Source organism: Lissotriton vulgaris, chromosome 9 (genome assembly GCF_964263255.1).
Source record: "Lissotriton vulgaris chromosome 9, aLisVul1.2, whole genome shotgun sequence".
NCBI lineage: Eukaryota > Metazoa > Chordata > Amphibia > Caudata > Salamandridae > Lissotriton > Lissotriton vulgaris.
In genome coordinates, this window is record NC_141697.1 from 785,992,831 (window position 1) to 786,009,130 (window position 16,300).

General features: G+C 46.7%; 1 protein-coding gene across 3 annotated transcripts in view; it reads right to left on the reverse strand.

The window, feature by feature from the left end:
- DPP3 (dipeptidyl peptidase 3) overlaps positions 1-16,300 on the reverse strand; it is a 559,762-nt gene that overhangs the window by 185,822 nt on the left and 357,640 nt on the right. For all 3 annotated transcript variants that reach the window (XM_086938513.1, XM_086938514.1, XM_086938515.1), the window contains exons 10-12: positions 6,942-7,136; positions 6,088-6,200; positions 4,747-4,839 (exon numbers count right to left, since the gene is read on the reverse strand). In XM_086938513.1, the coding sequence (XP_086794639.1) occupies positions 4,747-4,839; positions 6,088-6,200; positions 6,942-7,136 (401 nt within the window). The remainder of the gene's footprint in view (positions 1-4,746; positions 4,840-6,087; positions 6,201-6,941; positions 7,137-16,300) is intronic.

Sequence of the window (16,300 nt, forward strand, 5' to 3'; positions counted from 1 at the left end):
AGGATACTTTTGACTTCTTTCTTAAAAAGAAGGGAGGAAGAGATGAGCCTCGTTTCAGGAGGAAGTGCGTTCCAGATCCTGGGTGCCATTCCAGAGAAGGAGCGTTTGTAAGTTTTTTCCTTCCGGAATCTTCGCGGTTTCAGCAGAAGATTGTTTGTGCTCCTGGTAGTTCTGGACCCACCAGAAATTGTCAACTTATGAGTGAGGTAGCTGGGTGATTTCAGGTGTATAGCCTTGTGCGTCATGCAGGCAATTTTCAGCTGTATTCTGGCTTCAAGAGGCAGCCAGTTCAAGGATTTGAAGTCAGGGGAGATATGCGAATGCTTTTTTGATCCAGTGATGAGTCTTGCAGCCGCATTTAGTGACGCTCTGAGGGGTGCAGTTGTCGTTAGGGGGAGGCCGCAGAGGGCCACGCTGCCGTAGTCTATGCGAGGGATGACTAGAGCTTGTACTGCTGTTTGGAAGTCTTTTTGCTGGGAGGAAGGGTTTCAGTTTCCTCAAGGTATTGATTTGGAAGTTCGCCCCCTTAGTAGCCTTGCTGATATGCTGCAGCATGTTGAGGTTGGTGTCGAGTGTTATGCCTAGTGATTTTGCTGAGTCCACGATGGTCGGTTGGACATTGAGTGCTGTTAGGTGCTTAAGCCATTTTTGTGCGGAAGATATTTTCGTGGGAGGTGAGATTAGGAGGAACTCAGTCTTCATAGCATTGAGTTTGAGGTGGTTATCGGCCAGCCAAGATTGGGTGCTTCTGATCGTTTAATTCAGACTCAGGATGTCTTTGGGGGATTGTAACTTGAGATATATTTGAGTGTCACCGGCGTACATGTGAAAGTGTACATTGGATGCTTGTAGCAGGGTGGTGAGAGGTTCCATAACTAGGTTGAACAAAGTAGGGGAAAGGCAGGATCCTTGAGGGACACCTAACGATACCGGTACTGGGGAAGACATCACGTTTTTGCTCTTGAATTTTTGAGACCTGTTGTGTAGAAAGGAAGTGAACCAACTAAGCACAGTCCCAGAGAAGCCCATTCTTGTCTTTAGGAGTTCGAGTAAGTTCTCATGTTTCACTGTGTCGAATGCTGAAGAGAGATCAAGAAGGATGAGGAGGCAGGTATTATTTTGATCTAAGATTAGGATGGCGTCATCAATTATGTGAGTCATAGTGGTTTCAGTACTGTGCCCTGCTCGGAAGCCTGATTGGTGTGGGTTGAGGAGATCAAACTGTTCTATGTGCTTTGTCATTTGTAGTTGGACGCATTTTTCTAAAAGTTTGGCGAGAGTGGGAATGTTGGTAATCGGACGGTAGTTGTTTAGATCAGTGGGGTCGGCTGTTGGTTTCTTCAGTAAAGGTGTAACTTGTCCAACTTTGAGGGAGTCCGGGATGGTTCCTTGTTGTAGTGAGCTATTGATAATTTTAGTCCAGAGTGGGAGTAGCAAAGGGATGAAGTATTTTACGGCGTTAGCAGGAAGAGGGTCAGTGAGGTGATTGGATGGTTTTAGGGTGCTGAGTATTCTGTCAATTTCTTCTTCAGAGTAGGTGTCAAAAGATGACCATGTCGCATTGTTTTTTAGTTTATTGGGTGTTATGCAGTTGGGTATTGAGTAAAGGCTTGCGTCATTGAGGAGTTCTCTCCTTATATTATCAGTTTTTTTGTTAAAGAAAACTGAGAAATCTTCACAGGAAGGAGTAGTGCTCATAATGTCGACAGCTGGGGGTTGTTCCTTAGATTGAGATCGGATTAGCTCGAACAATTTACTTGGACGTTTTTTTGCTTGGTCTAGCTGGATTCTGAAGAACTCTGACTTTGAGCGTTTTATTTTCCTGAAGTATGCATTTCTCTTTTTCCTCAGAGTTTTGAGATGCAATGTCGAGGGAGCTGATCTCCAGGTACGCTCTGCCGTTCGCATAGCCCGTCTCTCTTCATTGAGACTCCCGTTGTACCAGGGGTTGGATATCTTAGTGGATACTCTTTTCAGTTGCATTGGAGCGGCCTCATTGATTATTGTGGCCATGGAGTTGAGATAGTGGTCAGTTAGGTCCTGAACGTCAGTAGCGTCAGTAGGGGGGAGTAGGAGATTGCAGCTGTTGGGGGGTAGAGAGTTTGGATTGAGTTTCCTCATGTCTCTTTTCCAGACTTTGGGCATGGCGTATTGCACCGGGATGAGTTTTACTTTTTCCTTGATGAAGAATGTGATAATATGGTGGTCTGACCAGTCACAAGGTTGGATTGAGTCGAGTTGAGTGGTGCCTTCTTTGGAAATGACCAGGTCGAGGATAGAGCCTTTGTCGTGTGTCTGGGTGTTGCAAATTTGAGTGAGGTCAGAAGCGGTAAGGAAACTTTTAAGGCTATTAACTACTGCGTCACTGCAATCATTCCAATGGAGATTGTAGTCACCAAGGTAAATTTGTGTGTTTTGCCGTCCTGCGTTGATTGATATTGTGTCCATGAGTTGTTGGGAGAAGACGAGGTTGTCCCCCGGGGGGTGGTACATGATGTGTAGTGAACATACAGGTTTGTTCTCACTGGTGACATCAAGGCAGAAGTATTCACAGGAGGTAAGAGAAGGGGCGGTGACTTTATTAATAGAGAGGTTGCTCTTGTAAATGCAGGCGATTCCGCCACCTGTCTTGATGGACCTGTCAAGTCTAGTGATGCAGTAGTTGGGGGGGACTAGGATATCCATGATAGGATTGGAGGATTCAGTTAACCGTGTTTCAGTTAGTATGGCCAGGTCAAGGTTCCTAGACAAGATGAGGTCGGCGACCTCCGTCGAGTGTTTTTGGGCCGATCTACAGTTGAGAAGTGTGCATTTGAGTCTGGGGGTGCAAGGGGAGGTGGAGGGTTCCGTAGTGAGAGGGACTTTAGTGAGGTTGTTGGGAACAGAGCCTCTGTTACTATGCGTGGGGTGCCTACTAGGGTTGGAGAGAATCCTAGGAATGGAAATGTGCGTGGTGGTTAAGCTGTTTTGGGTTGCCGGGACATATGTGCTGAGTAGGTTGTGTATGTCGCGGTCCGAGAGAGTCTTGATTGCGCGCTGGGGGCGGTTGGCGGTATTGCGAGAGGGGATAGGGGTCCAATGTAAGGGGCGATTAGGATGTGTCTTGATAGTGCGCTTAGGCCTGTTGGAGGTATTGCGAGAGGGGATAGAAGTCCCATGTAGGGGGTGCCTAGGATGTGGGGGGGAGTTGATGATTCGTTGAGAAGAAGTGGTGAGGGGTGGGTGGTCGGTGTGCGTGAGGAGTAACTCTTTGAGCGAGTGGAGCTCTTCTTTCACTTGGAGGAGGGTGGTCATGACTGTGTCCAGCGTGCCGTTGGGAATGGGGTTAGAGTATTTGGGAGGGTAATCAGTGACAGGAGTGAGGCAAATGCGGGATGAGTGGAGACTGTTCGTTGCGGGGGGGGGCAAGTGTAGTAATGGGGAGTGAGAGTCGGGGGGAGATATTGAGGGGGGAGTGGGGACCAGGAGTGGAGAGGGAGCTAAGGGTGGGGAGTGAACTGTTGAGGGAAGAGTGGAGGCTTGGAGTGCAGGGGGTGGTGGGGGAGATTTATATATATACATACATATATATATATATTCTATATAGTGCATGTGCCTGATGATAACTTGCCTTAGCCATTAAATATTCAAACTTTTTTGGTGAAAGAATCCAGAAAGTTTAGGATCACAAGTGTCTTGACAATAATTACATTGTTTTTGAAATCTCACCTAGCTGGCAATTATTTCAGTTGCTAACCAAAGTAGTTTGGAGGTTTTAGCACAGTTCTTGGTGGTGGTATTAAAACTAAAATATACAAATGTGTACCTCTTGTTGTGCCTCATTTAAGAGACTAAGGAATAGTATAGGTAGTAGACCCAGCTCAACCATCCTTTCTCTGAAGGGTCCAAAAAGCAGCTAAGACAAAGAGTCATACTTGCCAGTGCGTTCTGGAATGACAGTCTTTAGATTTGCAATTCTGCACCTTATTCGGATAACAATTACTATGCCCTATTGATATCTTGAAAACTTGGAATGTATCTGGTCCCAAGGGACCGAAGTTTGACAACCCTGATCTGTGCTTTTGCTTGAGATTTCTGTTCTGGGCTTTTGCTTGAAATGTCTGAAACTAAAACACGTGTTTTCTATTGCAAATACACAAACACAATTTCTGACACAATCCAGGGATAAAATACATAGCTTAAGAGATGGTGTGGGATCAAGAGGTATTCAGGGCATAAAATCCCATCTCTGAGATTTGCATTAAAAACAAATATTTCTCAAATAGAATGGGAGACTCCCTACCAGGTTCAACCTCCACCTCTCACTCTATTTCAGGTGGAAGATATACAATTAGATTGTTTTGTAGTCTTTAGAGGCAGCCATGTCATGTTCTAATGCCTAGGGTGGCCTAGCCTGGTGACCCTTCCCCTGCGGCAGTAACTTTAGAGTTTCCACCAGATAACCTCATATCAAAGATTCCTACAGAGGCAATCAACCATAAATAAAGCATACCATTCTTATGCTATGAAGTAGAAAGTTGTCTTTACCAACACCATAGGCAAACCTCATACAATACTTGAACAAGAATTATGTGCATAAAGTAATCCTACTGAGGTGAACTGGTGGTCATATAGAAATTCTGCTATTGCAACCTTATTTAATTTTAACACCATCAAAGGGGTACCAGTGAATCTTGGGCAAACTAAATCTTGCAATGGCGAAAACATCCCTTTTTCCTTCAAAGAAATGATAAAATAAAAGCAAACCTGCACAAAAAGTTTTCCACTGCCATGGCCCAGTAACTCGTGGAGGCCGACCTGGACCTCAAATGAGGGGCCTTTCCACTTAAGATACAGATCCTGCAAAAAGGAACAGGGGAGGAATTAAGAAAGACAGTACACAACTCACAGTTTCTTATAAAGTAACATCTCCAAAATAAAATGTAATTGATGCATAATTCGAATAGCAATAATAAGCTTCAATGTCCAAACAATGTTGCCTCTAAGTTGAGGTACTTTCCAATATGCACACCCCATCAGCAGCGGGCATATGAGCATATCCTTCTGGATCAACTGCTATAAAACACCCATTCCTTTACACCTACAATAGGTGACGTCACATTTATTTTCATAGCCGGCCAACTTTCATTTTTCTTGTAATGTGGATTCCTCTGGTAGCCGAGATCGGGCCGTGAGGAAGTTCTTTTACTAATGATCACCAACATGGGAACTGCTATTTTTGGAAGGTTTGGAACTATGATTACCAAACTACACAAACCTTAATGAGAAAGTAAGACTTCTTGTTTACGGGCAACTGTGTATGTAATTGATATTTCAATGTAATGTTTAATTACTTCTTTATCTGTATGATATCTATACAAAACTGGGCACAGAAAAAAATTCAATAAAAAGAATTTGAGAAACTGAGACTCATTCAGCTTTGACTGGTGATAAAATAAGATATAACTGGCTACCTAGTGGCCCTACAAGTTGTGGGAATTATATGGTAGTAAGTATGACATCAAGGGACACCAATAATCAACATCCTTGTTAGAAGACTCATCATTGGAAGGGAGACTGGAGTGACAACTCGTTCTTCAAAAGTGACATACAGTGCTTGAACAGAGGTAACTTACAACAAATATCCTAATATAATGTCTTCTATCAATAGGGTGCAGCCTAAAAGATGGCACAATGGCTGCTTTACATCAGAGTAGGGGTATGTAGAAAACAGACGCAAACTTCACTTGTGAATAACTTGACACCGACCTTCTTGCTTTTCAAAGAAAATGGCTGGTTAGGCAAACTCCCAATTTCCTTATTAGGTTGTACACTTTGGGATAGAGAGCGTATAAACACAGTATATATTTCCAGGAAGCAAGAATTATATTTCAAAAAAGGTTGCCAATGGGCTCTCATGCTTAGATGCACCCATTCAGTAACAATTCACCCAGATAAGGGAGACTTATAATTTGGAGACAATTACAAGAAAAAAGCTGCGCTATACGGTCACCAACCGATGAACCCATTACCTCTATTGCTTCTTCGCCAACTAGAACCCGCCCCATGCTTGTATCCACACCCAATCCCAATTCTAAAGTGGCAGACCTTGTCCTCCTCTGCTAGGAAGGTGAGCTTCTCCTTCTCTGTGGCATTGGCAACGGATAGCACATTCCCGAGAGATACATTCTTGAAACCATCTTTCTGTCGGACATCATCATCTGGAGTGAGAAAGAAGGAAATGAAAACCTGCAGCATATGCTGTCCATAGGATACACATATTTCACATGAAAAGACAAATAAATAGAGGCCACCTAAATCCACACTTCTATCAATTACATTAATAAACTCTTCTGCATCATCTCAGTCAGGTATCTGTTTGTTTCTTTTAATTACATCACTTCTGGTATATAGGCAGCAGCACAATAGTGATAAACATAAACCAGATTATCTGCAAACACTGACCCATGTACGGGCATTCTATTGCTGGAGATAAAGATACAACCAGGATTCCTACCAATTCAAAAGCGGCTTTCTGGGCATCATGAGGGCAAACAAACTGGTGAAAGAAAAGAAATAACAGGAAAGTCTACAAAATTCAAAGGCATGTACCATTGCAGCTTTGTTTTAAAAAATTCTGAGTGCCATGGCTCTCTTACACTGGTGATGAAGTCAGCCACTCAACTCGCCAATGACGTCATGTCAAAAGGCAGTAGGTGGTCTTTTTATTTAGGGATGAGTGTCTTACGGACTGGGGTTGGGGGTGAGAGGAGTAGTTGAGAGGTGCAGCAATGGAGTGTCCCACATTGAGCCACAAAACGTTTCACTTTGGTTGCCAATTAAAAAACAAATTCAAAAACCCATACCAGAAGATTGTAAAAGACAACAGCCAGACAAAAAGAATAAAAATAAATAGATGATTCACATATTTATTGTAAAAACACAGAATACAGCATACTTACAATTGGGAATGTTTATCCCGGCTGGAATGCCACTGCCAGCAAAGGTGAGCACGTCCAAGGATGTGAAATCTGGTTTCAGGAAGTGGTCCTTCTCAAACTCTTTGGGCCAAGGCAACTCTTGCAGAAACTGTTCTGCTGAGGCCACCAGCTGGCCGAATCTAGCACTCATGGCCTTGTTTACAACAGCCACAAAACCTGGAGGAAAGGGGTAAAGACACAGGGAATTATGAGTAGAGGCTAAATAACTACGCCAGACAGTGTGTGATGAGTGTGGTAGAAAAAGGTGGGTAGGAGAAAGAACACAGAATTGGTTATGTACTTCCCAGTCACTCCCCAAACCTACACTGGGCTACTGCCCAGTACCAGACATACATTAATTTTGTAATTAGTATCTGATGCAAAACATCTTTAGAATTATTCTCCGTTTAGTGATGAAAGCCTCCAATAGGTGCAAGACTGGTGTGAGCATCAGAAAATAAAAATCACAACCAGTACTATGTTTGGTAGAAACATATGAAACCATGCAATAGTTGATTGTGAAAGGAAACAGTTACTGTTCTGGAAACTCTGCTATTCTTAGTCATTACACTCTCTCTCATTATCACTGTGTGAGTCTTTGTCACCTAGTGGCAGGACATAAACTTCTTTTCTATCTCTTTGAACTCATAGTTTGAGTCTTCCTCCCTCCAGTGCTGGGTTTTTTATTTTGACGTTTATGGCACTTGATGCTTAAGCATTCATAACGTTTGTTACTTTTTGAGTACTTTTTCCCTATATGTTTGGATTCTAACCATGTTATGTGGATTCCAGAGGAGGAAAGTGAGAAAATAGCCAATATGGGAAAACGTACTGTGCAAGAAAGGGCATGCCTTTTTCCCATGCAACAGTATAAACAAAAGATTTGGTTGCTAAGATCACCCTCTTACAGGCTATCAAAAATGAGCAGAGATGTAAAAAGAAAAAGTAAAAAAAAAAAAACCCACCCCTTTTTACCACAGTTTCTTTATTTTTCTTAGTAGTCTATTATATTCTTATGTCTTAGGTTCACAAATATCCACTTGGGACACAACTGCACCTTGTAATTATGACTATGTATACAATGTTATCAAATGACTATTACTGTGATTGAAAAAATACAACTTTATTACTTTTGCAACAAACTCAGATGTGTAGAGATTTGTCTTTCTATTAGATATCCCTCAGTAATTCCTCAAATATGATCATTGCTATTATGCTTAATATTATTATATATTGTCGGTATAAGGAACTGCAACGTGAGCAGAGGGGACTTAGAACACCTCATCTTTCTGTGCCCGTCACTCAAGGGATTCTGGGACGGGGTGTTTGACTTCATAGACAACACTTTCAAATGCAAGACTGTAAAAGACTTTGCCTCACTCACCACGGCATTAATCTAAACTGATCTCCCCTCAGAAGAAGATAGAGAGCTAATGGACCTACAAATAACCGCGGCAATCAAACTAGTGCTAACGATTCCTCCAAAACTACGTACAAAGGGTGGCTCAGCTGGGTCACCCACCTCAGAGGTGCGGACAGCCTGGCATTGCAATGCTCTCCCTGGAAAGCGACCTCCAGAGGCCTGTGGGAAATCCTGGATAAAAAGCTAATCCCATACGAGCCACCTTAAAGATCTACGAGCATATCTGGAAGTAAGCCAAAGAGACTGAGATGGGAGACAGAACTTGCCCCGGACAGTCGGAACGGTATTGTTTGATTTATGCCTCTCCTATCCTTCTCCTACACTTATTCCTACTTTCCCTTTTCCTCCACTTTTATAACTTTAATCCTACCATAAAAATATAACCTGCACAGGGGGACCCTGCCGAAAATGTACCCTTTTTACACCTTCACCCCGTGTATTCTCAGGGGCGGGTATCCCATATAATAATTGTTTTGCTGTATGTATATAAAATCAAAAAAAAAGGTAATCAACAAATCTGTACCCCTTTACACTATGTATCATTGATCACAATCGTTCCTTAGTTTCTACTGCATGGTCCTAAGTGCCAAGCCCTCATCAGCAACAATATCAACTATTAAGACAACACGTCCATTACCTAGAAGCCATACTTCAAGATCAATCAAAATTCACAGATCAAGTCTTACCAGATCATGTACTACCATGCTCCCTATTGCAAATGCTACTTACCAGTATGCATCTGTTCTTGGCATGTAGGGCTGCTGAATTCATATCTGTGCATAGATCGCCGCCTAGTGTTGGGTCCGGATGATTGCACATTGTTGTCCTGGAAGAGTCTTCGAAGTATCACGAGATAGGTGGCTCCTCCCCTGGACTACAGTGCGCATGGGCATCGTCTCCATCCCCAGATTGTTTTTAGCCATTGGCAGAGATGGAGTGAAGTATGTGAGTGATGACCATGCGAAGAGCATATAAATATATGAATACTGCAGCTGCTACAGGCGCCGGGGAGGAGGGTGGGCGATATGAATGTCAGCAGCCCTACATGCCAAGAACAGATGCATACTGGTAAGTAGCATTTGCAGTTCGAGGCATGTGGGCTGCTGAATTCATATCTGTGCATAGAATACATAGCAGTCCCTCCATTATCGGCGGCCGCCCGTGCCAGCTGCAGCAGTCTGAAAAAGTGTCTTGAGAACAGCCTGACCAACAGCTGCCTGCTGTTTGGAGTGCACGTCTACACAGTAATGTTTGGTGAAAGTATGTGTGGTAGACCATGTGGCTGCTCTACAAATATCTTCTAAGGGAATGTTACCTAGGAAAGCCATAGAGGCCCCCAACTTCCTGGTGGAGTGGGCTCTTGGTGGGATAGTGAGAGTGCGTTTAGCTTTAGCGTAACAGATTTGAATGCATTTCACGATCCACCTAGCGATCCCAGCTTTGGAGATAGCGTTTCCCTTGTGGTGTGAGGCAAAAGCAACGAAAAGCTGCTTGGTTTTGCGAAAATCTTTTGTCCTGTCCACATAGTACATCAAGGCTCTTTTAACATCAAGGGTGTGGAGCATCCGCTCCGCCAGCGTCTCTGGGTTTTGGAAAAACACCGGCAACTCAATTGTCTGGTTCATATGGAATTGAGATACAACCTTGGGTAAGAACTTAGGGTTAGTGCGGAGCACAACCCAGTTAGCATGTACTTGGAAGAAAGGTTCTTGGATGGTGAGCGCCTGCAACTCGCTAACCCTCCGTAGCGATGTAATTGCTACTAAGAAAGCAACCTTCCAAGTCAGAAACTGAAGCTCACAAGAGTGCAGTGGCTCGAAGGGAGGACCCATCAGTCTTGTAAGAACCACATTGAGGTTCCATTCTGGAGCTGGTGGGGTCCTTGGTGGAATGACTCTCTTGAGTCCTTCCAGAAAAGCCTTGATAGCAGGGACCTTAAAAAGTGACAGGTGTTGCCTATTCTGGAGGTATGCTGCCATAGCAGACAGGTGAATGCGGATGGAAGAGTACGCCAAATTGCATTGATACAGGTGGAACAGGTAACAAATGATGTTTTGAATGGAAGCATCTAGCGGGTCAATATCGTGGTTAACACAGTAAATGACAAACCTCTTCCATTTAGCCGCATAACAAGCTCTAGTAGTGGGCTTTCTTGCCTCCCGAATGATGTTCATGCAATCGGGAGGAAGATTGAGGTAGCCAAACTCTAGGACTTCAGGAGCCAGATCGCCAGGTTGAGCTGTTGCGGATCTGGGTGCTGAATGTCGCCATGGCTCTGCGTCAGAAGGCTGGGAGTGAGATGAAGCCTTTGATGCGGTACCACAGAGAGTTCCAGAAACGTGGTGTACCACGGCTGGCGAGCCCACGTCGGAGCAACCAGGATGAGAGTCATCGAGTGCTGCCTGAGCTTGCGTGCCACCAGCGGTATCAGAGGTGCTGGGGGAAAAGCGTACGCAAATCTGCCTGACCAGTTCATCCACATCGCATTGCCCTGCGATTGCGGGTGTGGGAACCTGGCGGCGAAGCTTTGGCATTTTGCGTTCTCCTTTGTGGCGAACAGGTCTATCTCTGGATGACCCCACCTTTGGAAGTACGGTTGGAGTACTGATGGATGTATCTCCCACTCGTGCATTTGATGGCTGTGCCTGCTGAGCAGGTCCGCCATTTGGTTGTCCTTGCCCGGGAGATGCTCCGCCATGAGGAAGATGTTCCTCTGAATGGCCCACTTCCAGATGCTCTGAGCCAGATGAGACAGCTGCGGAGAGTGTGTGCCTCCCTGCTTCTGAATGTAGTACATGGCGGTCATGTTGTCCGTCCGGATCAACACGACCTTGTTGCACAGATGTACTTTGAACGCCTTCAAGGCCATGAAGATTGCCATCAGTTCCAACACATTGATGTGCATCTTCCTTTGCTGTAGTGTCCATAGTCCCTGCACTGTGTAGTGGAGTACATGCGCTCCCCATCCCTGGAGAGAAGCGTCCGTCGTCAGGATAATCTGTGGCACAGGCTCTTGGAATGGTCGGCCCTTGCAAAGGTTTTGTGGATTCCACCAATGCTGAGAGTTGTATGCCCGACCGCTCACCAACACTAGGTCTGTCAGTTGCCCATGAGCCTGAGTCCACTGACGTGCTAGGCACTCCTGAAGCGGACGCATATGTAATCTTGCGTGCGGGACAATGGAGATGCAGGAGGCCATCATGCCTATCAACTGCATGAACACTTTCGCTGGAAGCGAGTGTTGAGGTCTGAATCGTTGGATCAGCGTTTGGATACTGGCGATTCTCACTGAATTTGGCTGCGCAGTGGCTGCCAGAGTGTTTATTGTCGCGCCCAGATACTGTCGTACATGGGCGGGCTGGAGATGGGATTTCGGGTAGTTCAGAGAGAATCCCAGATCGTGCAGGAGATGAATGGTGCGGGACACGTGGTCGGCGCACTGTTGTTCTGTTTTTGCCTGAATAAGCCAGTCGTCCAGGTAAGGGTAGACGTGGACGTTCTGGCGTCGCAGATGCGCCGCCACAGTCGCCAGGCACTTCGTAAAGACCCTTGGCGCTGTGGTGACCCCGAACGGCAGAACCCTGAACTGGTAGTGCTGGTCTTGAATCGTGAATCTGAGATACTTCCTGTGGGAAGGATGCAGGGGGATATGAAAGTAGGCATCTTTTAGATCCAACGTAGCCAGGAAGTCCCCCTGTTGAAGCAGAGGGAGTACCTGCTGCAACGTGAGCATATGGAAATGCTCCGAGAGAATGTACCAGTTGAGGGGCCTGAGGTCCAGGATGGGCCGTAGGGATCCGTCCTTTTTGGGGATGAGAAAGTACAGAGAGTAAACTCCTGTACCCCTTTCTTGCAGTGGCACGAGCTCTATTGCCCCTTTTTGCAGCATGACCTGAACTTCCTGCTGCAACAAGTGCAAGTGCTCGCCGGACATAGGACGGCTTCTTGGAGGTATGTTCGGTGGAGTGGAAGTGAGTTCCAGACAGTAACCGTACTGGACAAGAGATTTGACCCACCTGTCCGTGGTGATAGATCTCCACACGGGCAGGAACTGCTGGAGTCTCCCCCCGACCGGAGTTGTGTGGTCAGGGGGCAGTGACAAGACGTCACTGCTTGTTGGCGGCGGTGGACCTGGAGCTGTTGTTTCCACGTCCCCTGCCCTTGACATTGTTGCCTCTATAGCCACCTCTACCCTTGTTGGTGTATGAGGTCTGGGTGTTGCTTTTATAGTACTGGGTGGATTGCGATGCCTGACCCCTTGAGGTGCCTCTGGTGTTGGAGCGGCGAAAGGAACCACCCCGAAACTGCTGAGACTGGAGGGCCCCCATAGACTTAGCAGTGTCTGTATCCTTTTTCATTTTTTCAAGCGTCGCATCAACCTCGGGTCCAAACAAATGGTCAGGATTAACCGTCTGGTTCAGGATGGTTGTTTGGATATCAGGTTTAAACCCTGAGATCCTAAGCCATGCATGTCTTCTGAGCAACACACTAGTGTTGATTGCCCTGGAGGCTGTATCAGCCACATCTAGCGCACACTTGATTGAAGCGTTTGTAATGAGCTTTCCCTCTTGAATTAACATTTCCCCTGCCTCCTTGTATTGGTCAGGCAAGTGCTGGAGCAGTGCTTCTAGGGTGTCGTAATGAGCCCTATCGTAGCGTGCAAGTAGGGCCTGCGTGTTCGAGATGCGCCAAATGTTAGCTGCTTGTGCAGCAATCCGTTTCCCTGAGGCCTCAAATATTTTCGACTCTTTGTCTGGGGGAGGAGCGTCACCAGTTGTCTGTGAGTTCGCCCTCTTGCGAGCGTTGGATACCACCAAAGAGTCCAGTGGCAAGTGTCCCTTGATATATGTTGGATCCGAGGGCGCTGCCTTATATTTCTTATCAATGCGTGGATTGATGACACGTGCCCGAGTGGGCTCCTTGAAGACCTCCTGCGCGTGCTTGAGCACTCCTTTGAGCATTGGCAGAGTCTTGATGGACTTTTCAGCCACTGAGAAAGTGTCAAATAAAAAGTCCACATCCACAGGATCGGAGTGCAGCTCGACATCATGGTTAGCTGCAGCTCTCTCGATCAAAGCGTTGAAGGCTGCAGAGTCCTCCGTCGGCGAAGTTTTCGCCGCAAAGAGCTGCGGTTCTTGACCCGACTGCGGGTCCTCGGGGTCGCCTCCGGCAGTCCAAGGTTCATGTTCTTCCTCCGGATCCGAGTACACTGGATAGTTGTACTCGACCTCCACCTCGTCACCATCACCCGCGGTAGAAGGAGTCGGTGAACGCGGCAGGTCTCTTGGAGACGCCGGCTCCATAGGTGCTGAAGTACCCTCGGAGTCCTTCTTGTTTTGGAGAGGAATGCGAAAATGTTCCAACACCGGCTCCGTGGTGATTTTCCTCTTGAGGAGGGACAGTTTCCCGGTATTGGCGTCGATGATGACCTCACGACGCTCTTCCTCCGCAAGCGGCTGGAGCCGAGGCTTAGACACCACTGGAGACACCTTGGGCGTCAACACCTCTTTCGAGGGCACGCCTGCCCCATGCTTCGAAGCGAAAGCCTTCGGCGTCGACTTCGGCGGCAGGGTGAAGCGGATAGGCGTGTGCGCCTTTGACGGCTTCTGTGCGGGCTTCGACACCCCCTCTTCCGGTTCGGGAATCACAGCGACCTTCCGAATCCGTTGCAGGGACTCCTCGACCTTCTTCGAGAGGGCTGGAGAGGGATTGACCGGCTCGAGCGATTTCCCCGTCTTGGGAGTGGCGTCGGCGAGGGGCCCCTTCTTCGGAGCCGACGCTGCACTGTCCTTGGCCCCGACGGCAGGAGCCGGCGAAGCCAGAGCCTTGGGATCGCCTTGACGCTTCTTCGAAGGCTTCTTTGGGTCATCGACCACGACCATCTTCGGCGCCGACGCAGCCGCGTCGGTCGACTTCGCCTTCGGCATCGACCCCGAGGCCCTCGGGTCGGCCATCTTGGCGTGACTCTCCACATCGGCCATTTTGGATTTCTTAGACTTTGACGCCTCCAGAGCCTTCTGCACAGCTTTCACTTTCGGTTTTGAAACCGGAGTTGCAGATCCCGAAGGCTTCACTTTCGTTTTTGGAAACGTGAGTGGCACCTCCAAAATGTCCGTGGCCGGGCCCGGAGGCGGGGCTGCTGGACTAAGAACGAGGTCTTGGGTAAGGCCCGAAGGCGATCCCTCGACCTGGGCCGCAGGAAGGGGGTCGACCCCTGTGTCAGTCCGGGGATGCTCTTCCTCCGAGCTATCCCCCACGGTGGCAATGGCCCCATCGTCGTCCCCTACCTCGTCGCCGGCTTCGTCAAACTCCTCGTCTCCTGCGTCGTAGGCATCCCCCTCGGACGCAGGGCTAGAGTCCGAAACGTGTTGGACATCTTCGTCTCCAACGTCTTCTTCAAAGATGTCGTCCGGCGGGGGCGCAGACATCTGGGCCTGGAGTCTCGCAGCGCGACGAATCTTGAGGGTCTTTTTACACCGGAACTTGGAGCAGGCCATACACCTGGCCTCGTCATGGTCCGGCGACAGACAAGTGTTGCACACTGGGTGCACGTCGAGGTGCGAGTATTTCGAGTTGCACACCGGGCACCGTTTAAACGGAGTCCGTTCCATGTCTGGAGCGTCGTGTAGGCCCGTCCGCGCCGAGAGCACGCGGAAGGGCAGCAAGAGTTCGGAGCTGAATAAACAGTAAGACCCGAACGAAAACGATACCGGCGCCAAGCCTAAAGACCTTTTGGTCTCGAGTTAAGAGAATTAACAACTATCGGTTCCGACAGAGGGAGCCGACACACATCCGAACCCAATGGCGGAAAAAAACAATCTGGGGATGGAGGCGATGACCATGCGCACTGTAGTCCAGGGGAGGAGCCACCTATCTCGTGATACTTCGAAGACTCTTCCAGGACAACAATGTGCAATCATCCGGACCCAACACTAGGCGGCGATCTATGCACAGATATGAATTCAGCAGCCCACATGCCTCGAACTCATTAAATATTCCTTTCCAGTCTGATGTTGAAATTACTCTGAAACTTTCAATAGTCCAAAACAGCATGTAACAATGCAGGTTTCCAAATTCCTATTAGTTGTTTTGTGGCATCTGATTTGCATTCTAATCTCATATTCTCACAAACTGACATGTAATTCTGTGTTTAAATTATGTCCACACAGCAGTTCAGTTCAATAATCAACCTTTACTCAGCTCTTCTCAATCTTAATTCCTGATCACCTTCTCTCTGGTCAGCTGGTGTGTGTTGGACTCCATTGCATCGTAGTTCCTTGGTGTTGCCTTTGTAGTTATCCCAAAAATATTCAGCAAATGGGTACGACAATAGTGTAAGATCCTAAGCTTGACTTTGTTTGATGTGCTTCCCACATAGCTTTTGATACATGTGCACTACAAGACACATCACAATCTGTTTAGCATGCAATATGTTCCTTGATTTGCCTTTCTTGTCTATTACATAACTTGAAGGTTGTTTTATTTACTCCATACTCAAACCCTTTACATGTTGAATATTTCCATAAATCTGGTTTATTTTGGTATAGACTTAGCCAAATAGTCCTTCCTATTCCACCTGATGACATATGGCACTGTGCTAGTAGGGCTCCATGGGATGCTATCTTTTTGTACCTATTCAGTAAATGATCTGAGAAGATTAACACAGGCGTTCATACAAGTAGGTCCAAGGGTTTCCAATTTGTTCTAATAATTTTTCTGTAGTTCTGCATGTGAGGTGTTGAATTGCGTAGTATCTCTTATATCTGTTTTGCAATCTATTTCTTTTCCTTTTGTGAACAGATCATCCCTTCACTTAGAACATGTGTAATGAAATGATACTGCACGCCTGTTTTGGATAACCCCTTTGTGCGAATCTATCAATCTTTTCATTAACCTGACGCTTAAAATCCTCCTATCT